The sequence below is a fragment of the Aquarana catesbeiana genome, linkage group LG05 (genome assembly GCF_042186555.1).
Source record: "Aquarana catesbeiana isolate 2022-GZ linkage group LG05, ASM4218655v1, whole genome shotgun sequence".
Classification (NCBI taxonomy): Eukaryota; Metazoa; Chordata; class Amphibia; order Anura; family Ranidae; genus Aquarana; species Aquarana catesbeiana.
In genome coordinates, this window is record NC_133328.1 from 622,227,688 (window position 1) to 622,254,371 (window position 26,684).

General features: G+C 38.6%; 1 protein-coding gene across 7 annotated transcripts in view; it reads left to right on the top strand.

The window, feature by feature from the left end:
• KHDRBS3 (KH RNA binding domain containing, signal transduction associated 3) overlaps positions 1-26,684 on the top strand; it is a 210,197-nt gene that overhangs the window by 163,095 nt on the left and 20,418 nt on the right. For 4 of the 7 annotated variants that reach the window (XM_073632281.1, XM_073632283.1, XM_073632288.1 and 1 more), the window contains one exon: positions 61-120. Coding sequence is in view for 2 of the 7 variants with exons in the window: in XM_073632285.1 (XP_073488386.1) it covers positions 61-71 (11 nt within the window). In the remaining 5 variants the exon portion in view is untranslated. Of the gene's footprint in view, positions 1-60; positions 121-2,292; positions 2,399-26,684 lie in introns of all 7 variants that reach the window. The other 3 variants (XM_073632282.1, XM_073632284.1, XM_073632286.1) reach the window with 1 other exon arrangement.

Sequence of the window (26,684 nt, forward strand, 5' to 3'; positions counted from 1 at the left end):
TTAATTAAGGTGTGTTATGTTGTTCTAATGTATTTTGTAATCGATATCTTCTCTTGCCAGGAAGCAGGTAAAACACTTGCTGAAGAACAGGACGGAAACAATGAACATTAAAAAATTTTGGTAAGTGTTTTTTTTTTTCGTAATAGCTGTCCATTAATGTGCTTATGGACACATTTTAAGTTTAATGTCATCCAAATTGATACTGAATTTTGAGTAACATAAAATTGAGAATATGAGTTGCTGAATCAGAATTTTAGAGTTTTTTTTTTTTGGAGGGGGTAGGGGATTTCTAAAAAAAGAAAAGCTTCTGGAAGAAAGAGACCAAAGGCTGTTCTAAAGGTTACTCCTGCATTTTCCCTGGACACCCTTAGCTTCACTGTCAGTGCAACTAACTCTCAGTTTTTATCTTAGTATCCCTGGTAGAATTTTTAAACTTAGTGTCTCATGCTGTTTTATGACACCATCATCTTGTCAGGCAGGGCTGTCAGGAGACATTCTGCACATTTTTTGCATTTATCGTTGATCTATTTTTGATTTTCATTGACTTTAATGGGACTTCTGAGTTGGAAATTCCGCACTTTAGAGGTTTGAGACTTTAAAGTTCGGATGGACAACAACCAATTAAACTTTTTAGAAGTTTGTTTGTTAAGTGTCAATTACCCTGATGAAAAGGATCTACAAACAGGCATCTAAATAGGGCCTTCATACTTTTTTTGTAAATTTTTTGTACTTTTTTGTAGTCTGCTTGGGGGTTGATTTACTAAAGGCAAACAGGCTTTTTACTTTGCAAGGGAATTTTCACCAGAGGTTAGGGAATGAGGTGAAGCTCTCCTGACTCAAACAATTTTCTTGCATGTAATTAGGTATTCTTTGCAAAGTGAAATGCCACCACATTTGCTAAACTTTGGGGAAAAGTCAGTCATTTTGCCTTTAGTAAAACATCCTCTTAGGCTGGCCAGACATGGATTTCAATTTGGCTAGTTCAGCGGGGGCTGGCTGAATTTTGATCCATGTATCCAATCTATCAATTCACTTGTGTACAGTACAACCAGACTGTTGGGCTTTTCCCAAACAATCAGTGCCTCTGCGTATAGGCAACAATGCTGATCATTGTATTTTGATGGTGCGGAAGGCTCCTCGCTCTCAGAATACAGTACCACAGCAGGAAGGATTCCCCTACACACCTCATATGTGGATGGGAGAATTGACTTTTTTTTTTGTTCAACCCACTGGTTGAACAAAAAGAAAAAATAATCATGTATAGCTAGCTTTAGTCTCCAAAGCATCCCAGGAACCTTTGAACCCGAGTCATTCATAGTGTCCTATTCAATCTCTGAATTCAATGCTCTGCAACCACCAACCAACCCCCCTCCCCTCATTTGACTTCTGACCAGGAAAGTTTGTATTTGCCTCTGGGACGCACTGAGTTAGAGGGTGGGCTGGAGACTTAAGAAAAGTAAATTGGCAAATTGTAAGTTTTTTTTTCCCAGTGTACAAAGAAACATACAATTTAGCAACCATGATCATCTGGATATCTGAACTGAGTGAGTCTCACTCAAGCAAAGAGATCTGAATTCCTACAATTTAGAAATGATTGTCTAGAAGAAGTGGCTTGTATTGTTTTCTGTGCACTTGGGGAGCCTTCTGTTCCTGGTCGTTGGTCGTATAAAGGTCTTGACTGCGCCAACTCTTGGATCCTAATTCCTTCTGTTCAAAACTATAGTGTGAGTGAATGGGAGGACATGGACAGAAGTAGCCATGTCCATTCAATTACATGTCCGAGATCAGGGAGTACACAAAAAAAAATAGAAAATTTGCTTTGACCCTTAGGACAGAAAACACATGGTTGCAAAGTGCACAGCCTATTTGCCTTTAGAAAACCATCCCCTTAAGCCAGCCAAACATGGATTGAAATTTGGCTGGTTCAGCAAGGACTGACTGCATTTTGATTCATGTATGGGGTGGCCACATGGTTTTTGTCCTTAGGGACAACACAGTTTAGCACTTTATGTGATGCATTTTCATTTTCATTAACATATTTTTTTAGGGCTGTTATTAAACTATGTTAGTGCTCTAATAAAGAATATTCACTTGCTGGTTGGGAGTTTTGTACATAAGCGAAAGGTTACTTTTAAAAATGATAAGTACCAATGGGGTAGAATTATCAGGTTTGAATCATGGTTTATAATTAGTCATTTGTACTTAGGAAGGAAACCTACTGAATATCTGTGAATACTGCTAAATCTACTGATTGTATTAGTAAGCTCAACTGCCCCACCATTTCTTCCCCAGAGGTGAACTGTTTTGGAGGTTTCTCTGCCTCCTTTCCCTATGACCTGCATAGGTGGTAGAATTCTCCATAGATGGTTTGTTTATATAACAACATTATTGCAATAAGGTAAGTAATAGTGTCAAATTTTACATACCATTAGCTTTTTGGCCAAATGTCATAATGAAATGCTTACAATGAAATTACAGTCTGATTGTCAATATCAAACCCTGTGAAAGAGGGTGCAAAAGTTGGTTAATGTTGACCAAGTACATTTTAACAGCTATATGTCAAATTAATTATCCATCTTCAAAAATCTTTTACATTTTTCAACCTCTTTAGTAACAAGCATTTTATATCAAGATACATGACCATGGGGTCATTTTCCTAGTGCAAAACATAGTTTGAGGCCTCAATATTTATTTTCAATACCGCTATTCCTTAGTTCAGTATCTTACCCTAGTCTTACTCTAGTCTCGCTCCTTTGCTAATTTTCTCCGTGTTTTGTAAGTGCTTCCACAATATCCAGATTCCTATGGAGATAACATTTAGGGCTTCAGTGTTTTGGAAATAAGGTCTTGTTTTTTTAAATGTGATGCTTTTCTTTAAAGGTTGTCACCACTTTTCAAGGGTCAACCTACCCACATTTTATATTGTATTTATTGATGGACACTGGTTGGATCTTACCCCTCTTAAGGACTCTAAGTACAACATTGTAGCTGTTTCTCCACCTGCTCTCACATGGCCAAAATGAAGATGTGGCTCATTTTTATCTTCCTGACTTTGGATAGATGATCATGAGAGCATAGCACCAAAAATCGTTTTTGTAATGGCTACAGCATGTGCATCAGCTCCGCAGCTCAAGCAAAAGATTGAAATATCAGTTCCCACAGCAGTTAGCCTTTAAATTATATCACTAATGTTTTTACAAGTGATTGCATATTTTGTAGGGTTACATGGGGAGACATCTGTCCATAATTTGAGCCACTTCTGTTTCTTATGGGACAGGTTGGTTCCAACGTCCAAGGGCTTGTTTTATCCTGCTAGTGTAACCTTAGGGGTTCTGTCACTTTGCTCATTAATTGAAAAAAACGACCCCCCCCCCACCTGTTGATATATTTTAATACATGCTCCACTACTATTCCATTGGGTACCTTGAAAAATACCTGGAATGGCAGTATATTGGGGAGCATTTGACCACTTTTCCTCCCGTGATACAGTAATGGGTTTTGAGTGGCCAGTAATCAGACCCAAACACTGTCAAGTGAGGAAAGCAAGGATGTCCTTAACCCTGTATAAGCAAAAGAGTTTGATTTTTTTGGGGACTTTAAATGAGACATATGTGACCGTACATTTCCCTCCCTGAATCTGATGCATAAAAAGGAGGGTTGGGACTTTAGATGAGGTGTGTCTAAAGAGGCTCAGCAATGAAACAATGTAATATGGATGTGTTTATTGTCTAAAACACACAGCAGTAGCATGCAGCATTGAGTACATACAAATATAGTAAACACGTAAAAAGCATGTTACAAACCATAAACGTATATTTGACTTATAATGGCATTGTTAAAAATGTGATTTTCCAAGAGATGGAATCTATAAAACCCAAGGTTTGGTCCTGAAAGTAAAACATATTGCATCTATTTAAGACCGACGCGTTTCATGGCATAATGCCACTCTTCAGGGACTGATGCGTGATAAATTAGATCTGCAAAAAGACATGGGCATATCACATAAAGTCTAAATATGAAACCCAAAAATGGGAAACGGTGACGTGGAGATGACGATATCTATCTCCTAGATTACTTACTTATTGGCAGCATGTGAAGGTATTTAAGCTGGAGCACATGGGCTAGTATAATTGTATGCGCCGTGGGGCTGAGGTGAGGCCCGTGGGAAAACAGAGAACATGGGTGTGATTCCAAGAAACATGAATATCCAAACAGCAAGTGAAGCAGGGGCTCCAATCTAAAATTAAGTAATACGTAAAAACCCTATATAAGCATCAACACCATCCATCATGGATCTTACACAGGGTTTGGACTTTTTTTTTAATAATATTAAAACAAATTAATTAAATATATGACTTGCATATAACTTCCTTGTTTGCAGAGCTAAGGTATGTTTTTTGTAAATGTCTGGAAAGCACAGAACTTTAAGAACTTAACCTCAAGGAAATTTCCCATGAGGCAGTCTGGCTGCTGCATTATTTTGAATTGTGCCAGCAAGATTTCTATCACATTTTCCATTAGCACTGCTATAATAATGCTTGCAAGGTTTCAGGAGTCATCTCTGGCTTTTCATTTCACTAAAATCCAGAAGAAGCCCAGTATATTTATATATTTCTTCTTCTTCATTTAGGCTTGAAGTATTCTCTTTAAAGAAAAACTGCCATCATTTTGAGTATATCCCATTGCTGAAATTCCACTGTTATCATACTTAAGTTGTCATTTGTATCTTTTTTTCCCTCTCGTGTCTTGATGTTGTATTGTAACTGACGATGGGACCACTTGAGTCATGAGGTGAAAATCATGATCCAAGCAATCCATGATAGGAAAGGAGTTATTTGCTTTTCACTCTTTCTTATAGCAGATTTATAGGATAAGTTCAACTTTGTAAAAAAAAAAAAAAAAAGAATAAATGCAAAGAATTACACCCATGATCAGCACATTACCGGTGCAATGCAGGACTTCTGCAGACTGTCAGTGAAAGCAGGCAGTCAAACAGTGACAGGAAGAAAAAATGAACTACCAGAGCGCTCAACAACGCCCTGGTAGTAAATTGAGAACTACAAGCCAACAGCGGCAAAGGCTGTAGGTACTTGTAGTTCTCCCATTCACAGAACTCTGTGAATGAAGGACGCGGTGGGGTGGGCAGAGCCCAGCACAGTCGCATTTTTTTGTGACAGTGAGTTCAGGGAGAAGATCTCCAGCTCACTGTCACTAGAGGTGGCAGGTCAGGAAGTGGCTGCAGCAGTGGGAACATGTTACATGTTCCACCCTAAAAATGGATGGAACATGTAACATGTTCCCAAAGGTGAACTTATCCTTTTAAATACATGCAATAAAATTTAATTCAGATATTAGACCTCATTTACAAGGGTGGGTGAAGGGTGTAAAAATATGTGCAAGCAACAATGTCCAGCTGCCATGTTAGCACACACTGCCATTGTTGTGGCACTGTTAAAATGTTACCACTTGTCGCATCTGGCAGGTAGTACCACCACCAAAAGCAACCAATTCAAATGCATGGGGACATGCTGCAAACACGGCTTGCACTTGTGGCTTGGTATTCCTATTCAAAGTGGCCCTTCAGCTGAAATAAAAAAAAAGGCATTCAGGAGGCGCCAGTATCATCTTCTGAATACATGAAACAGGGTATACAAAAAACAGGACAGTTTTTTTATTATTCTACCAGCAGGTTGTGAGAGATCCCTACATCTACACAAACAATGTGGATTCAGGGATCTCCACCACCATGCTATTATATTCTGATAGTGTGGACTCCTCCCCCTGTCAGAATACACTGATTGAATGCTGGTTTTCCAGCTGGACGATTTGACAGAAGCTGGTCTAACAACCAACTTCTGTTCAACAGACAGGGGTGCACACATACCAAAATTTTGATACTTGTATACCCAGCTTAAGAAAAGATAAGCAAATGATAAAATTTTAGTTTTTTTCACTGTAGCCTACACAAACAAAATAAGGTAATAAAACTAGTGTTTAGTTTATTTTTTGCACCCCCTGTATTTTTAATCCTCTTGTATTTTGGGATGGAATGAGCCCTTTAAAAACTTTCTGCTCTTAGAAGGCTTCACTGTACCATACACTGGTTCCTTTTATCCCTTCTCAGTATACCTTTCAAGGTTACACTTTTCTATGGGGTTTCAAGCCCTATTCCATATCTGTACTATATGCCATCAATTATGGATGTGCAGTTGACCACTGGGGCGATAAAGAATAATTTACATGGGCTCTACCCACTATCACCAATAAGGAATAATCCTCTCCTTTTGGGTGCGAATGGGCTCTAATTGTTTTTTCTTGTGCAATGCTACTAATGCCGCGTACACACGAGCGGACTTTACGGCAGACTTGGTCTGGTGGACCGGACTCCGTCGGACAATTCGATCGTGTGTGGGCTCCAGCGGACTTTTTTTTCCCCAAAAGTTCGACGGACCTAGAAATAAAACATGTTTCAAATCTTTCCGATGGACTCGAGTCCGGTCGAAAAATCTGCTCGTCTGTATGCTAGTCCCACGGACTAAAACCGACGCTAGGGCAGCTATTGGCTACTGGCTATCAAGTTCCTTATTTTAGTCCGGTCGTACGTCATCACGTACGAATCCGTCGGACTTTGGTGTGATCGTGTGTAAGCAAGTTTGTTTGTTAGGAAAGTCTGTCGGAAGTCCGCCGAACGTCCGTCAGATAGACCGTCGGACCAGTCCGGTCGAAAAGTCCATTCGTGTGTACGCAGCATTAGTCACAACAGAGCCACCATATGTAATGGACAAACATGGCTGCTCACATGTACATATCTTATTACAAACTATACACAAAAATAAGTTGTTTAACCGCTTCAGCCCCGGAAGATTTTACCCCCTTCCTGACCAGAGCACTTTTTGCGATTCGGCACTGCATCGCTTTAACCTCCCTGGCGGTATGATTATTTCGGATTTTAGGTGTTGAAAGTGGTACAATTATTTTGCATGGAAATTTGGCGTTTTATATTGTAGGCCTGTAATTCTTAATAACACACTTAAATCTGTCCAAACAAGAGTCTAGTAGATATCCTGGGTATGATAAAGTTTGAAACACAAAAACATAAATTATAATATAATATATAAATATAAATAATTAAAAAAAATAATAATATAATAATAATAAAATACATTTCCCCATGATTCACTATCGCTCAATTCGGCAAGTGTTCTAATTTACTATTGCTGTTTTCTAGCTGGTCTAAAGCCACTTTTAGCGTAAAGGGACACTTTTTGGTTGCTATGGACAATCTCAATTTTTCAGGTAGAAAGAACAGTATATATAACATAAAACTGCATGCAGGGCATGGGCCAAAGCACTGGGGACAAAAGGGATGTGAAATAATTTCATACACTACTGTAATCTGTAAGATTACAGTAGTGTATGTGTTATGATTTTTACAATTTTTTGAATTTGCCGCCAGGCTCCGCCCTCGTGCATCGCGACGCTCGCAGGGAACGGAGCCTGGCAGGGAGAGGCTTCGGAGGAGACAGAGCCCACGGACACTGCGGGGGACATCGCAGGATCCTGGGGACAAGGTAAGTAACGCCGCCCCAGGATCCTGCAATGTAATCCCGAGTGTGGCTCGGGGTTACCACTAATGGGACTGAACTTTAACCCCGAGCCACACTCTGGAAAACCAGCAGGGAGGCTAACTGACAATTGCGCGGTCGTGCGACGTTGCACCCAAACAAAATTGACGTCCTTTTTTCCCCACAAATAGAGCTTTCTTTTGGTGGTATTTGATCACCTCTGCAGTTTTTATTTTTTGCGCTATAAACAAAAAAAGAGCAACAAAAAATGCAATATTTTTTACTTTTTGCTACAATAAATATCCCCCCAAAATATGTAAAAAGCATTTTTTTCCCTCAGTTTAGGCCGATATGTATTCTTCTTCATATTTTTGGCAAAAAAATCGCAATAAGCGTATATTGATTGCTTTACGCAAAAGTTATAGTGTCTACAAAATAGGGGATAGTTTTATGGCATTTTTATTATTAATTTTTTTTTACTAGTAATGGTGGCGATCTGCGATTTTTTTTATCAAGACTGTGACATTATGGCGGACACATTGGATACTTTTGACACATTTTTGGGACCATTGGCATTTATACAGCGATCAGTGCACTGATTACTGTAAAAATGTCACTGGCAGGGAAGGGGTTAACCACTAGGGGGGCGATGAAGGGGTTAAATGTATTCCCTGACTGTGTTCCAAGTGAAGGGGAGATGACAGATCGCTGTTCATACTTTGTATGAACAGACGATCAGTCTCTTCTCCCCTCAGAGAACTGGAAAATGCGTGTTTACACACACAAATCCCTATTCTCGGTGTGTCACCAGTGATCGCGGGAGCCCAGCGGTGATCGTGACCGCCGGGCACTTGCATTGGCTCCGGGAGCGAGCAGCGGGCACACGCACGCCCCTGGTGGCCACAGGGTGAAGCGATGTTACATAACGTCGTTTCGCCCAGCCGTGCCATTCTACGGCTGGTCAGCAAGTGGTTAAGAAGACAATGCACTGCATTGATAAGGTTATTTACATTAAAAAAAAATATTGTGTCTCTGTGACCATGAGATGCCAGCAATACACCGTGCTAAGTTATCTTTCATAAGCAATGTCATTATATTTGTCCTCTAAATAGAAGTGGTAATATTTTTATTTGCAATAGTAAATTATGTTTGGATGCATACATACAAGGCTTGCCCATTTTAATCAACAAGCCAATGCACCTTACCGTCACAAAGTGATTTTAAAAGCTGTTTGTTATTTATACAAGGACATACAGGTGATTGGTTTTTTGGAAGACACTCATTCCCGATAATAGGAAACCATGTTCATGCTAGCTTTGGATTTGCATAATTGTTGCATGGGTACATTCATTTAAAGAGTAAATCCAGCCTCCTTCATTGGAACCACAGCAATACCAAGTATCTTGATAAATACATTCTATTTCATTCTACATATATAGTTTGAATCCCACCTCTTTTAGGGTCTCATCTACATCACCAATTGACCGGTCCTTTGTTCTTCCCCTCTTACTTCCTTGGATTCCCCTCAAAAATCTTTAGACTTATGCTCTAAGTTTGGTAGACCTGCTCTATGATCACTGTTTTTTTTCTTTTGTTTTTTTTTTTTTTTTCCAGTACAACATTTTCCACCTTCTCATTACACTGTTCAGCAAACGCCTAGAGAAAAGTCAATTACTACACAGCAAATCAAACAGTCTCACCAAACTAAAACAATTGCTAATGTATTATATCATAATTCCGTCTAATACCTGCTGCAGCCCGTGGCAAAAGCCTGTAGGAAACAATATAAGCTGACAATAGAGTTACTAATACTATAAATGACTATCATTAATTGGCTATTGACTATTGATTTACACTTATTTCAGTTCCCTTCATATTTTGGAGCCCTGGCTACATTATGTGCATCCAACCATAGATATCAATAGTGTACAGCAGCCAGTCTCAACCATAGTTATGTGGAACCCTAGGGTTCTTCCAGAGATTGCTAGGGGTTTCTTGAGCTGTTGTTGATTGACCTCCTATTTGATGGTGTCTGCATAATTCCAGGGCCAGTGACACTTGATAAAGCAACCAGTATGACACCAATGATCTTTTTAGCTATTTTTAAGGGTGGCATTCTGACCATCACTGTAAGGGTTTCATTCTTCCTACTGACTGCCAACATACTGGGAATTTGTTCAAATGATCCCCAGTTAATTCTTTTAGTAATGATTCCCTGAGACCTGAAAATTATTTTAGGGTTCCTCTGGGGAAAAAAATGTTTAGAAAGGCTGGTCTACAGTCTCTATAAAGTCATCGAACTGATACTACCACTCTTCTTCTAGCAGCAGAGCATTCATCTGATTGAGTCTTCTCCCGACATCTAACTCAAGATTTTCCATGAGCCTGCCCTCCAAGTCACCTAACCCTACCTTACAGTACATAGTTACATAGTTGCATAGTTGGTGAGGTTGAAAAAAAGACACAAGTCCATCAAGTCCAACCTGTGTGTGTGCTTTATGTTTATATTCCATTGTATATCCCTGTATGTTGTGGTCGTTAAGGTGCCTATCTAGTAGTTTTATTTTTAATTATTGATGCCCCCCACTGAAACCACTGCTTGTGGAAGAGAATTACACATCCTTACCGCTCTAACAGTAAATAACCCTCTACGCAGTTTAAGGTTAAACCACTTCTCTTCTAATTTTAGTGAATGGCCATGTGTCTTTTTAAATTCCCTTGCGTGAAAGAGTTTTATCCCTATTGTGGGGTCCCCAGTACAGTATTTGTACATTGAAGTCATATCCCCTCTCAAGCGTCTCTTCTCCAGAGAGAATAAGTTCAGTGCTCGCAGTCTTTCCCTGTAGCTGAGATCCACCAGTCCCTTTATTAGCTTTGTTACCCTTCTCTGGACCCTCTCCAGCTCCAGCACATCCTTCCTGAGGACCGGTGCCCAGAACTGGACATCATACTAGAGGTGTGGCCGTACCAGAGTCTTGTAAAGTAGGAGAGTTATTTTTTTATCTCTGGAGTTGATCCCCTTTTTAATACATGCCACTATTCTGTTGGCTTTGTTTGCAGCAGCTTGGCATTACATGCTATTGCTGAGCCTATCATCTACTAGCACCCCCAGGTTCTTTTCCATCCTAGATTTCCACAGTGGTTCTCCCCCTAGTGAGTAGATTACATTCATATTTTTGGCACCCAAATGCATTATTTTACATTTTTCAACATTAAACCTCATTTGCCATGTAGTTGCCCACCCCAATAATTTGTTCAGGTCTTCTTGCAAGGTTTCCACATCCTGCATAGAAGTTATTGCCCTGCTTAGCTTAGTATTGTCCGCAAATACTGAGATTAAGCTGTTTATCCCATCTTCCAGATGGTTTATGAATTAATTAAATACCCTACTTCACCCCATCCTATTTAATTTTTCTCTCTCTCTTTTTTTCCCCTTTTTTCCCATTCTCTTATCTCTCTCTTGCGAATACAAGGCCTGCATTTTGTTTAATCTATGATAATATTGCAGTATAGCCTGTTGAGACTTGCAATATAATAAAAATAATAAATTTACACTCTTCAATATTAAACTCAACCCTCAACCAATCTTACAGATTGTGTACCACCTTAGCTTCTTCTTCAACCCCCAGTGAATAACTGAATATAAGCAAATCAATGCAATCTTTTCTACATCATTGCAATCTTTGCTCTACAAAAACCCTTTTCTACTATGCTCATATTGTTATGTAACCTACTTTGTACTTCCTTTGTTGTCTGAAAAACACCTCCACCTTTATTACATGGCCATGCCATCTAAGACATTAGCTTTTTATATAAGCATCTATAATTGGTAAAATAAAAAATGAAAATTATAAGAATTGGATAGTGTGCTGACCTGCCAACATCCTACATAACATTGTAAAGAGAAAAATGCAAAGAAATGCACTAAATGGATGCCCCCTTGGACGACTTTAAAGGGCAGGAAGGAGTAAATAGAGAGTGGATAAGTATAAAAGGCACAAGGGTGCCAACTTTATTGCTATACAAAAATAGAAAAATTGTTTTAAAAGAACCAGAAATGGTTCACAATACAAACAGCGCACCAATGATGAACATCAAGAGTTATACAATATATATCACATATATTACCCAAGGCTGGTAATCCAAAGTGCTACTCATGATGAGTTGAATTCAATTTGAATTTCACAGCATTTGTCCCGACATGTTTTGGAAAATCGCATTGGCGTGTACTCTTCCTTCTTCAGGGAAAATTTATAATTGGGTATATTATTGTCATATCTGTAACACAAATAGGTATATGTATAGCAATACAGACATAATATTTGTAACATAGGCATTAAAGTGTAAAATATTTGTGTTACAGATATGACAATAATATACCCAATTATAAATTTTCCCCTGAAGAAGGAAAAGTACATTCCAATTCGATTTTCCGAAACATGTCGGGACAAATGCTCTGAAATTCAAATTGAGTTCAGCTCATCATGAGTAGCACTTTGGATTACCAGCCTTGGGTGATATATATTGTATAACTCTTGATGTTCATCATTGGTGCACTGTTTGTATTGTGAACTATTTCTGGTTCTTTTAAAACTATTTTTCTATTTTTGTATATCAATTAAGTTGGCATCCTTGTGCCTTTTATACTTATCCACTCTCTATTTACTCCTTCGTGCCCTTTAAAGTCCAAGGGGGCATCCATTTAGTGCATTTCTTTGCATTTTTCTCTTTACAATATAATTGGTAAAATGTATTCTTGAAATTGGACTATTTAGGTGCCCGAGCAAATTACACAAACAGAATTTTAAAAATGTACACTTTTTTTAGTTACAAAATGTTAGAAAACTTTATACAAGACACCACATCTATTTCATTTGTGAATCTATTTAATTAGCAAGCACTTTGAGCAGAAAATATTTTGTCCAAAAAGGCCAATTAAAACACATAAGAGCTTGGGTAACTCAGGAACAAGAAACGGGGCTGGAGCAACACCTATTAAGTAAGATGCAAGTAAATGATCTCTTGGTGGGTCTGGAAGCAACTGACTTGAGGAGGGTTGGAGCAAACATTCCTCTTCTTATACTGGTTAGGTCAGTATGGAAGGAGGCAAGAAAACTGACAGGATTTATTGATATCCCGCCAGAAACTGCTTTGTAGAATAACCCAACATTTGAACAGTTAGAGGCATTTAAGGATAGTAAATTTTGGGAACAGAAAAAGGTAACAACAATTGGACAGATATATGATAAAAATACAATACGACCATACGAGAACTTGTGTAAACAATATAACCTCTCTAGTAGACATTTCCATAAGTATTTGCAGCTCCGACATGTATTACAGGCACAGTTTGGAGGGGAGGAATTTAAAATATCTAAATATCCCCTTATAGGGATCCTGAAAACACAGGGATCAAAGGGATTCATATTTAAACTATATTTACACCTATTACAAAGTAAAATATGCGGTGAACCTGTGGGGGCAGGGGATATAAATGGCAGGTAGCCTTTCCAAATATGACCGATCAGGAGTGGGATGAAATCTGCTCCTCTCATTTGAAAGTATCCCCAGCAATGAATAATGGGATAATTCAGCTAAATATAATACATCAGACTTACCTTGGTCCAAATAGGTTGTATAAAATGAAGAGAATGTCTGTACCAAACTGTACACGATGTGGGCAGGAGGGTGCAGATTTTCTCCACCTAATGTGGTACTTTTGGAGTATAAGGGGATACTGGCAACAAGTTGTCAGTAAACTGGAAAAAAATATAAATAGACCATTACGGATACAATTGAAATATGTTTACTGGGATTATTACAAGAGGAGAGATGGCCCAGATACACCAAGATATTTTTGCAAGAGGTGCTATTTTTGGAACAAAAACAGATAGTGGAAAAATGGATCCAGCCAATACCACCGACACTTAGCCATTGGGTGAGAGCAGTAAATCAGGTCCTACCACATGAGAGAATAATGTATGAGAAAAGGGGAAATGTGCAAAAAGATGAAAATATATGGGCAAAGTGGAGTAGATCGTAATTAACTATGGCTATAGGAGTATATGAAAATAGAGTATAGTGTGAATAATAGGTGGAAGAAAAGGGTGACCATAGTATGGATGTGAGGGAATGGTATGAGAGTTAAGAATGAGTGAAGATGAAAAAGGAACTTATGTAAATTTTTAGGATACTAAAGTAAAACAAAATGAAAAATGATGTAATTTAATATGTAAGAAAAATTTATAATAGAGTATTAAAAAACACTTTTTTTTAACAAACTTCTAGATGGACATTCTTTTCGGCAAGAAACACTAATGGCAATTGTTTGTATGATCCCAAAACCCCTTTCTGATGATACTTCCTGTGTGAATTATCGGCCTATCTCTCTGTTAAACCTCGATATTAAATTATTAGCAAAAATAATAGCAAAACGCCTCAATAGCATTATAGGAAAATTAATACATAGAGATCAAGTAGGCTTCATGCCAAATAGACAGGCAGGCGATAATATACGCAGGGCAGTGTTATTGGCACATATTGCTAAAAAACGGAAAATCCCTTTATGTTTTCTATCTCTCGATATTAAGAGGGCATTTGACACAGTATCCTGGCAATATATGCAATATTCATTACAAAAATGGGGTTTTGGACCCCATTTTTTAACATGGATCAAAGCATTATATAATAAACCCAAAGCCTATATAAAATATGCTGGATACAAATCTGAAGCCTTTAATATCGAAAGAGGTACCCGACAGGGTTGCCCATTATCTCCCTTATTATTTGCCCTTATACTCGAACCCATGGCCCAATACATCAGAACAAACCAAACTATAACTGGCATTGAAGTAGGAGGTATTACACACAAATTATGTATATTTGCAGACGATATATTACTTTTTCTATCATCACCACAGGTCTCTGGTCCTAACTTAATACCAGCTCTTGATGGATTTGCAGCCCTATCCGGCCTTATGATTAATCCTAAGAAATGCCTAGTGCTTAATATTTCACTCACAAACATAGAATTGATCCTGGCTAGGGCTGCACTCCCATTCACATGGGCAGAAAAATCAATCCCATATCTTGGAATTCATTTAACAGCATCTCATTCTGACTTATTCTCAACCAATTATCCTCCTGTATTAAGACAGATCACAAATCTAATAAAACAATGGTCGCAACTTCCTTTATCCTGGATAGGGAAGATTAATGCAATCAAAATGAATATTCTACCCAAATTGCTTTATCTATTCAGAGTCCTCCCTATTCCAATTCCTTCCTATTTTTTGAGAATAGTACAAAAAAGAGCAACTTCGTTTATATGGGGCTCTTCTAAACCACGTATACCTATACACACAGTACATCTTCCCAAAAATAAAGGAGGCCTGGGATACCCTAATTTTACTAACTACTACAGAGCAGCACATTTGGCCAGTCTGTCCAAATACCATGCAAAACAGGAAATCCCATTATGGGTATTTATAGAGGCTTCAGAAAATGACCCTCTATTAATATCAAATTTATTATGGCTTGATCCTAAAGACCGCTTTAAAATTCATAATCCCATAACTAAACACTTCTTATCTCTCTGGGATAAACTAAAAACCAAATATCAGTTACAATCTCCACACAATCCTCTCCTTTCTTTTATCAGAAATCCGGCCTTTTATCCGGCATGGATCTACCCAAATTCTTTTAAAGCTTGGACAACATCAGGCATTCAGACACTAAATGACTTCATAGCATCTAAATCATTCCTTTCATTCCCATCGCTTAGAGAAAAATATGATCTACCAAACTCTCAGATATTTAGATATCTCCAAATCAAAAATTTCTATACACCATTCCTAAAGGGGGGATACACCATTATCCCAATTATCCATTTTTGAATCAATCTGTACAAAAGATCCATTTGCTAAAGGTACAATTTCATCACTTTATAATCAATTATATGGAGTAGCAAATCTTAATAGACCCTCTTACGTTCAGAGGTGGGAGGAGGACCTGGGACGAACTTTAGAAGACACGGACTGGTCTAACATATGGCTCACATCTAAGTCATCTTCACCCAATATCTTAGCACAGGAGACAAATTATAAAGTCCTAACTCGCTGGTACCTTGTACCCGCTAGAGTGGCAAAATATTCACCTAATACCTCAACTCTTTGTTTTCGAGGATGCCCAGAAATAGGCACATATTTACACATATGGTGGACGTGCCCAGTAATCCAAACCTTCTGGAAGGAAGTCTTCGTGATTGCATCTAAAATATTTAAAAAAATAATACAACCAGATCCATATTTAACTTTACTTAATCTAAAACCGGAATGGTTAACACTCTCTCAATTCAAACTTATGATCCAACTAACAACGGCTGCAAAACAAACAGTGGCCAAGGCATGGAAATCTCCTACATTGGTACTAGCAGAAACAATTCACAGAATGAATACTACAATGTCCCACGCTAAGATGCTAGCCATCGACCAAAATCAAATTCCAAAATTTGAAAAACTTTGGCATCCTTGGATAAAACAACAGTTCCTGTCAAACTTCAATGACTCTGTCCTGTTGCCATGGTAACAGATTAAATGACTTACAGAGACACCCATTCTAAGGCTTCAAAGAGAACTAAAAAGAATAATAAACTGACGAGCGGGACAACCTTGTGGACCATACCTCTACCTTTCAACCCTTTTTCTTCTTTCTCTTTCCTTTTCTCCGCCTTACGATTAAAGCTCATTATCAGAATTTATTTGACCTATATACACTCTACTTGTAAACAATATGTATAGTAGGTATAAATCATTTAAATACCTACAAAAGCAACTAAGGAAATGATATATATCTTTAATTTAGGTTTACGTGAACCCAATGTTTAATATTTGAAATTTCATGATATTTACCTATATAAAACCTACTGTAAAACAATGAGCTTACTTTATAGATCCTTGTAAACTTACTTTATGTATCTTTATAACATTGTATACTCAATAAACTTCTTTTGACAAGGAAAAAACACTTTTTTTGGGACAAATGTTAGAAAACGTTATACAAGACACCACATCTATTTCATTTGCAAATCTATTTAATTAGCAAGCACTTTGTGTGGAAAAGATTTTGTCAAAAAATACCATGTGGTCAGAAATTTGGTGTGTGTGTTTTTCAAGAAGCTGGTAAGGCTTTCAATCGCTCTGATGTGTTCTACCTCTTTGATCCACTGTTGGATTGTCAGCTGATGTCAGTGCCAGTATGCAAGAGTGTGCGGCATTGACCAAATGGCGCAATATCGATTTTTTTTAATAGGATGCTACTGAAATGAAATGATATTGTAGAAGAAAAAACTCGGGTGATTTAGGGATCGCCCTCTCTGTAAATTTTCGAGAGACCTCATGGACTCACATCCAGAAGTTATCGAGAAACGAGTAAGACCAAAAGACATGCAACATATCCCCATAACTCTGTCTACATCTTCAGCATGTGGCCATGAGGGCAGGGTAGATAGAGTGCAGCAGGGCAGGAGTAAAGCCCCAGTTGGTAATTATTTTATACCCTTATTCCTGGTATTTGTTGCTTATGGAAGATCTCAAGGACATTGTAGGAGATAGAAAAATATTGAAAATTATTTTTGAAATTACTTTTATGTGTTAAGGCGTATGTGAGATTTTAGTGATTAGATTTTTTTTATGCCTTCATACATTGTTTCCCACCTATTTAATCTGCCCTACCTGCCTTTATCAGTACCCAGATCTTCGCTAAGGTTTAGGAATAGGTCTGTTAATCTGGATTTTAGCTTTCTGTGACAAAAACCTTCACTTCATAACTGTCATTGGGGAATAATAACCTCTCTGTTCAGCAGCTGTTCTTGCTTTTATTTCCTGGGACATATTGTTGTCTTTATTTATTGCGGAGCCCAAGTTTCAAAGAATGGTTTTACTCTTTTATGACTGTTCTCTTCACAACAAATTTCCTTCCTGTCCTTTCATTTGTTTTCTTCCCTTGTCATGATTATGTCAGCCTTGCCTAAGTTCACCTTCAGTCCAGATATCTCCGATTTTTTCATTCAAAATAATTTCCTGATTCTTCCCATTACCATAACTTCTGCATAGTTATGCATTTTACTTTTCTGCTGTCTTTTTCCATTTCAATAATTTGTATTGGTTTCCAAGAAAGATATAACAACTGTGATGCCCACACAGAGGTAATGGATCAACATTCGAAATGTAACATGAAGGTTAGAGTATAAGCAATGGCGAGATTTAGCAGTGGGCTTAAAGGCTAGCTTGCAAAGTCATGGACTCCCCAACAATGGGAGCAGCATGATGTGGTTATTGGTGTTGGTCTTCTGATGAAGGGGTTGGAAGGGGGAACAAGAGGAAGGGATAAAAGGGAAAGGGGGAGTGGGGTCAGGAGGAAAACAAGTGCACAAATGTAGGAGAAAAGGAGAAGGGAAAGAGGGAAAATGAAAGGGGTATAAGATGACAGGGGAAAGGGACTCCCTCCCAAAAGGCTCAGGACCAAGATCCAAGATCTACTTTTTTAATTAATTATGTTCTTTAGGGTGAGGTTGAAAAGAACATGGGTTATATTGTCTCCTATTTCATTCTTCTACTAGTAGTAAACTCTATCAGGGTGCAATGTATAAACATTGGCCTTGCTAGTGCCTTAAAGTGTCCTTTTCATTTTTCCCATGCATGGTCAGTCAGGTTCCTCCTCCATAGAAGCTTTATTAATCTTTTCTCATTACTGTACTGTTAACCCATCAGGACTTAGGAAAAATGTACTTACACAGGAATATGTACTCCTGTCCTGCCTTATTTGGCAATGGCGTGCCAATCACAAGAGATCAGAGTTGTCATATGAAAGAGGAGGAGTAAGTCACATGAATTTTTATGAGGCCAGATCCACATGGAAAAACAGAGGGAAAAAAGCCAAAAAAAAAAAGAAAACAAAACAAATACAGCCACCAAATCAAATGAATGGTAAACTGCAATATATTATTTTTGGATTTAATACTGCTTTGAACTTCCCACAGAGTTTGTTCTAGAGAAAAATAATACGAAACCCCTAGGATGATTGCTGATCACTTTGCTGCGCAATTCCTTCCAGAACCCATAGGGACAGTTGGATCAGTTTCCTAAATGTTACCGTGTAGTGGTGTACTAATTATAACTATGGATATTGTTGGTCAAAGGAGAATAGTTTAATTTTAAATGTAATTTTTTTCACCTTTTCTACAAAAGTCTTGCACATTTTAACTACTCTCAGGGCACATTCACACTATTACACATGGCAGCACATGTTACATGCATTGGGGAGATGTGGTTCCATTTATTCTGAATAGAACCCCAATGCATCTTGCTGCCATATGTGCAGTACATTGCCAGGCATTATACATGCACCATTTTTGGTGCATTGGCAGACCATTCATTTTGAAGAGGCTGTCTTAAAGAAGAAGTATGGCCGCCTTAAAGAGGAAGTATGACCAAAGCTTTTGGCCCTACTGCTCCTATGGATCACAGGACTGCAGTTGGTTCTACACTCCTGCGACCCATTTTCAGCTGATGTCACTCAGCCAGTCCAGGCTCTGGATCAGTAATGCCTTTACAGTCAGGATCCACCTAGATGCCTGAACTGGCAACTGGCTCAGCTCTCAGTGCGCCGCTGGCAGAGTGAGGCAGCTGCTCTTGCCCCCTGCACAGCCCGGTGCTCCACTGAGCGCTGGAAGGGCAGAGCAGAGAGCCAGTGACTGACAGCACCGGCCTTCTGCAGACTGAATATCGAGAACTGAGCAATTAGCATTTTTGGATCGCTCAGGTGAAGAGTGAGCAGGGGACAGATGCAGCATTGGAGTGATGCTTCATCCAGCTAGTATGCTACTTTAACTGGCAATTACTTGGTCATGCAACACAGTACCCAAATTAAATTTATATTGTTTTTTTTCACACAAATGGAGCTTTTGGTGGTTTTTGATCACCACTGTTTTTTTTTTTATTATATAAACAAAATTTTGAAAAAAACAAACAATAGTTTCTATTTTCTGTTATAAAATATATCCAATAGAATCAAATTTCTTCATGAATTTAGGCCAAAATGTATTCTGCTACATGTCTTTGGTAAAATAAATTCCAATCATAGTGATCTGATGATACTCGGTTACTGATTACCGGTAACTGTAATCCGCTGTGTTCGGTGGACACAGCGCTCATAGAAGGGGCGCGCTGTAATCGCACCTAACCTGGAGCAGGCTCAATGGCGTACATGTATGTGATTATGCCTGCACGTGTCACCCAGCCACAGTATAATTACCTTGGCAGGCCATACTTCTCATTTTATGCAAGGCAAGGCATAACGTACATGAGCCCATGGCAATGGCGTGAATGGGCCCAAGCTGTAAAGAATTCCTTCCTAATTTGAGTATTATTATCTTTTTTCTTCTGTACCCATCTGGCGTCTTCTTGATCAGGAGATAAACGCTTCAGTTGTCAAATGTCTATGCTGACCTTGGGGTTGTAAAAATGGATCCAAACTGGAAGACCACTGTTTGCTAAAGCACTCTTTAATTATTATATTAAATTGCCATGTTTATTTCATTAAATACTTTTTTTTACCTTTTTTAAATATTTTTGTTGCATCTCAATGCAGTTCTCCTGCCAACTCTTCCTGTCTACATGCACTCACTCCAGCTTCATCATTGCTCTGGAGACTTCCTTATCATGATGACTGTGGACCATGCATGTGCAATGAGGGCTTAAATAGCCATTATTGGGTTTGATTTAATAAATAGTAATAGGCTTTTCACTTTGCAAGAGAAGTTGTATTTTAAAAGGGAATTTACCCCACAGCTTAGTGCATGAGGGGAAGCTCAGCTGACTTCCATCAGCCAATGTGCAGGCAAAAAAGCTTTTTTTATTTTTTATTTTCCATGCACGTGATTGGGTATTCTTTGCAATGTGAAAAGTCACTATTTTCATTAAGCGTTTTCCAGATGTTCTGCAGGAAAGGGCCAGGGGCTGCTAAGTGATGTACAGCCCCTAGCTAGTTACAGTGTATGTGAGCCCCAACAAAAAACTTATCTTATTTGCTTCCTTTTGGTCTGTTAAATTTAGTATGGGAAGTCTTTTGTTATATTTGATCCTTTCAGAAATTCAGTGATGTACAGAGTTCTCTGCATGCTGCAGTCTTAGCCATAGTAGTTGTATCAGCTCTGTCCAAGTCTCTCTGTAAACTACAGAACATTATCTATCTATCTACCGTATCTATCTATCTATCTATCTATCTATCTATCTATCTATCTATCTATCTATCTATCTATCTATCTATCTATCTAAAGATGAAGAAAATGTGAAGTATCCTTTAGTTCTAACACTTCCTGTCCTACTCCTTCATAGATACAGTGCTATGACTGTGCTGTCATCCCGGGCCAGGAAATGCGTTACTGACAACATCACAAGGTGATCACTAGAAAAAAGAAAACTAATACAGCTGCCACATCTAAGGGCTGATAAGCTGCAATACATTCCATTTGTGTTCTTGGATTTAGATGCCCTTTTAATTTTGAATGAGAATAAAAAGTATAGTATACATGAATGCGAATGCAGCAGTGCTGAGCTGGGCTGATGTTGCCAAGGAAGGTGCTGCAATAAATATTAATTGAACCAAATCGGTATCTATGACAGCTTCTACCCTTACAACATCAGCTTAGGAACACAGCTTACTTCTGAATAAAGGCTTTTGCTTCATACAGCCCCAGGCTTTCCTCTTCTATGAAAGCTGACAGCTGTACATCACTGATCAACCCCTTTCATCAAGTAAATAGAAAGATCCTCTTGTGAGGAACACTAAGGGCCTATTAACATTTGTGCAGAGCAGTAATGCGCGCATGCTAATGCCCATAATGTCATGTGTTAACCTGTGTTGTATTGAGGCTTTCCATTGAAATAATGGAGCTTCTGATGCACCAAAATGTATCAAAAACTGGACATGTCCCAACATTTTTGCTGTAGCACACTAAAGGACATTGCCATGCATTGCAGGTCATTGCAGCACATGTGCTTTGCCTTAAGACCCAACCACACTGGCACTTTTGCCCGTATAGCATACAAACTGTGAGTATTCCAGGGCCCAGAAGGCACAGGTGCAACGTACAGCCCACTCCCAGTATCCCTATTAAAATAATGCTTAAAGGTTAATTCCACTTTAGTGTGGAAGAAAATAGCAAATAATAAAGCGTGTAATTGTGATACAAGTCATATTGTAATTTAATGTTTTTAAAAATTACCTTTCCTTTTCAATCTGCAGCCGCTGTATTTTCTATAAATGCAATGCAATATGGCTGGCTACCTGGAGTTGTTCTGTACACAGAGTATGTACTGACCACTCCCCAGAAACATAATTTCCTGCTTGTGTGATTGGCCCACCAATTTTCCCAGAAGTCTCCCTAAGATACAAGTCAGATTTCAGGCATCCCCTGCAACAAAAATTTTATTTTTGGTGAGATATTTCCAATAGGAACACATTTAACGGGATGCAGGCTCAGCAGATTTCCTCATTAGTGCTCTGCTGCTGCAACAGCTGACTGATAATTATGAAACCACCCCCATTAGACCCACTTAGCACAGAGGCACAGACAAATACACCAGGATTTCTTCAGAATAACAAAAGGTAGGAATCTACAACAAAGGTTGTTATAATCCTTGCAATGTACATAGATCACTCAGGGGAGAATGTTTTTTTTCTTGACAAAAGTGGAGTTACGAGAAACAAGAAATTGGGAGATATGGGACTTTATGGGTGCACTATAGTATGAATACATAGACAGAAATTATAAAAGTATATAATATTTTATTTAAAGGAACAATATCATAAAACCAATGCATACAATACAACCACATCCATAGGTGTATAAAAACACCGTATTGGTAATATTGATTCATTGTATCCTAGTTGCAATCTCGGAACACCCAATAAAAGGATAGTATGCGACCGGTCTAAACTAGGTGGCATGTTCACCAATGTCAGGAGCCTGGCGGACAAGATGGGTGAACTAGAGATACTGTTGTATGAGGAGGATTTGGATTTTGTGGGAATTTCAGAGACCTGGTTCAACAGCTCTCATGGTCGGCTGGTAACCATTTAAGGGTATACCCTTTATCGCAGGGATAGAGAGGGTAAAAAAGGGGGAGGGGTATGCCTATATATCAAGAATAATGTACAAGTGAATGTGAGAGATGACATCACTAAGGGAGCTAGGGAGGAGGTGGAATCCTTATGGGTAGAGATCCAAAGTGATGAAGCTAAGGGGAAATAATACTGGGAGTATGCTATAGGCCCCCTAACCAGAGGGAGGAGTTGGATTAGCAGCAAGGATGGGAAGTGTTATCATATTGGGGGATTTTAATTATCCAGACATAGACTGGGCGGAGGGAACCACGCATTCGTCTAAGGCTCTCCAGTTCCTAAATGTCTTGCAGGACAATTTCATGGTTCAGATGGTAGACGCACCATCTAGAAATAAAACGTAACTGGATCTACTGATTACCAACAATACAGACCTGATTTCGGATGTGGAAATACAGGGCAATTTAGGAAAAAGCAATCACAGGTCAATTGGCTTGAGTATAAATCACACAAATAGGAAACATAAGGGGAATACAAAGACACTGAATTTCAAAAGAGCCAATTTCCCTAAACTACGAACCTTGCTAGAAGGCATGAATTGGGATAAAATCTTAGTAACAAAGAACACAGAGGAGAGATAGGTTTGCTTTAAGAGCATATTAAATAAGGGCATTAGCCAATGCATCCCATTGTGTAATAAATTTAAAAGAGCGAACAAAAGTCCTGGATGGCTTAACTCCAGTGTAAAAATGTATATAAAAGCAAAGGAGAAGGCCTTCCAAAAATACAAGGTTGAGGGGTCATCATCACCATTCAGACTTTATAAAGAATGCAACAAGAAATGTAAAGGTGCAATTAGGGCAGCTAAGATAGAACATGAAAGACACATAGCGGAGTAGAGCAAAAAAAATCCCAAGAAATTCTTTAAGTATGTAAACAGAAAAAAAGGGAGGAAGGACCATATTGGCCCCATAAAGAAGGAGGAAGGACATCTGGTTACAAAGGATGTGGAGATGGTGAAGGTATTGAATGTATTCTTCTCCTCAGTCTTTACAAGGGAATCAGGGGGCTTCAGTAACCAAAACTGCAGTGTTTATCCTCATGACACATCACAGGAAGCACCTCCATGGTTAACAGAGGACAGAATTAAAATGAGGTTTGGGAAACTTAACATTAATAAATCACCGGGACCAGATGGCATGCATCCAAAGGTACTTAGGGAACTCAGTCAAGTAATTTCCAGACCATTGTTCCTAATTTTTACTGACAGTCTACTCACTACTACTACTTCAGTCTACTGAAGCACCAATATTTTAAACATAATATAAATCAATCAAATAATGATCCCACGCTACAGCAATAAAAATAAAGTGCAAAAAATATGGTTAATAAATCGTGTACAATTGGTTAATTAATGAACTGGTACATCGATCCAGGGGCATTAATAAAATAAAAAAAAGTCAATGTGGTGATTATCTCCTATTCAGGCATTTTAATAATTAATGTCCAAAATGCTCCTTCAAAATAGGTTTAAACAAACCGCACATTTTAAGGGTGAGAGATATAAAATCCCGTCAATGAGCTCACAGAACTCTCACCTTAATTTCTTGAATCAACAGGATATAATTGTGTAAAAGAATCTGTTCCGCTATTCCGACATCTACCTCTAGGGGGTCCTCCATTCCAATTAATGTTATACTTGAATGTAAGCTTCAAATCCACATCCTCGTAATGTTCTCGTACTCCCGGGGGGGAGCGAAGGGAAGGGATGGGAGAAAAAGAGAACTCCAATGGTGTAGTATGTTCAAAATGTAAAATGCTTTTATTCAATAGACAAGCTGGACTCTTACATCAATAAAAACAATAATAAGCTTAAAAATCAGATCGTGTGGCATTTGAACGCCGTTCTCACGTCACTTCCGGTATTTACTCAACCTCTGGCCACTCCCTACACGCTAAGTCATCATGTGATTTCATCAGGGGATCGTGATGACGTAACGCGTAGGGAGTGGCCGGAGGTTGAGTAAATACCGTAAGTGACATGAGAACGGCGTTCAAACGCCACGCAATCTGATTTTTAAGCTTATTTAAGCTTATTTAAGCTTATTTAAGCTTATTTTATTTATTTTAAGCTTGTTTTTATTGATGTTAGAGTCCAGCTTGTCTATTAAATAAAAGCATTTTACATTTTGAACATACTACACCATTGGCGTTCTCTTTTTCTCCCATCCCTTCCCTACGCTCTCCACCCCCCCCCCCCGGGAGTACGAGAACATTACGACAAGGATGTGGATTTGAATCTTACATTCAAGTATAACATTAATTGGAACGGAGGACCCCCTGGTGGTAGATGTCGGAATAGCGGAACAGATTCTTTTTACACAATTATATGCTGTTGATTCAAGAAATTAAGGTGAGAGTTCTGTGAGCTCATTGATGGGATTTTATTTTTATATCTCTCACCCTTAAGATGTGTGGTTTGTTTAAACCTATTTTGAAGGAGCATTTTGGACATTAATTAGAAAAATGCCTGAATAGGAGATAATCACCACATTGACTTTTATTTATTTTATTAATGCCCCTGGATCGATGTACCAGTTAATTAATTAACCAATTGTACACCATTTATTAACCGTATTTTTTGCACTTTATTTTTATTGCTGTGGCGCGGGATCATTATTTGATTGATTTTTTTATTTATGAGTGTGATGTGAACGCTGTTAGATCCTGCTGCAGACGGCGTCTCATTGTATTCAATTGCACTTTTATTGCACATTACGCACTTTGATTATTTTTCCACAATTTTTTGGTGGTTGTTTTCTTTTTACAGTACTTTTTACATCTTTGGTTTTATATTAGACTATTTTGAACACATCACAGTAGCGCAAAGGCTTTTAATTTTTACATTTAATATTTAAAAATAGCCCAAAATACATCCCTGGGAATTACAGGCCAGTTAGCCTAACATCAATAGTATGCAAGCTCTTGGAGGGGATGATAAGGGACTATATACAAGATTTTAGTAATGAGAACGGTATCATTAGCAGTAATCAACAGGGATTCATGAAGAATCGTTCTTGCCAAACCAATCAATTAACCTTCTATGAGGAGGTGACTTGCCATCTAGATAAAGGAAGGCCTGTAGATGTGGTGTATCTGGATTTTGCAAAAGCATTTGACACAGTTCCCCATAAACGTTTACTGTACAAAATAAGGTCCGTTGGCATGGACCATAGGGTGAGTACATGGATTGAAAACTGGCTACAAGGGCGAGTTCAGAGGGTGGTGATAAATGGAGAGTACTCAGAATGGTCAGGGGTGGAAAGTGTGGTCCCCCAGGGTTCTGTGCTGGGACCAATCCTATTTATTTTGTTTATAAATGACCTGGAGGATGGGGTAAACAGTTCAATCTCTGTATTTGTGGATGATATTAAGCTAAGCAGGGCAATAACTTCTCTGCAGGATGTGGAAACCTTGCAAAAAGATCTGAACAAATTAATGGGGTGGGCAACTACATGGCAAATGAGGTTTAATGTAGAAAAAAATAAAATAATGTATTTGGGTGGCAAAAATATGAATGCAATCTATACATGGGGGAGAACCTCTGGGGGAACCTAGGATGGAAAAGGACCTGGGGGTCTTAGTAGATGATAGGCTCAGCAATGGCATGCAATGCCAAGCTGCTGCTATCAAAGCAAACAGAATATTGGCATTAAAAAGGGGATCAACTCCAGAGATAAAACAATAATTCTCCCGCTCTACAAGACTCTGGTCCAGCCGCACCTAGAGTATGCTGTCCAGTTCTGGGCACCAGTCCTCAGGAAGGATGTACTGGCAATGGAGCGAGTACAAAGAAGGGCAACAAAGCTAATAAAGAGTCTGGAGGATATTAGTTATAAGGAAAGGTTGCGAGCACTGAACTTATTCTCTCTGGAGAAGAGACACTTGAGAGGGGATATGATTTAAATTTATAAATACCATACTGTTGACCCTACA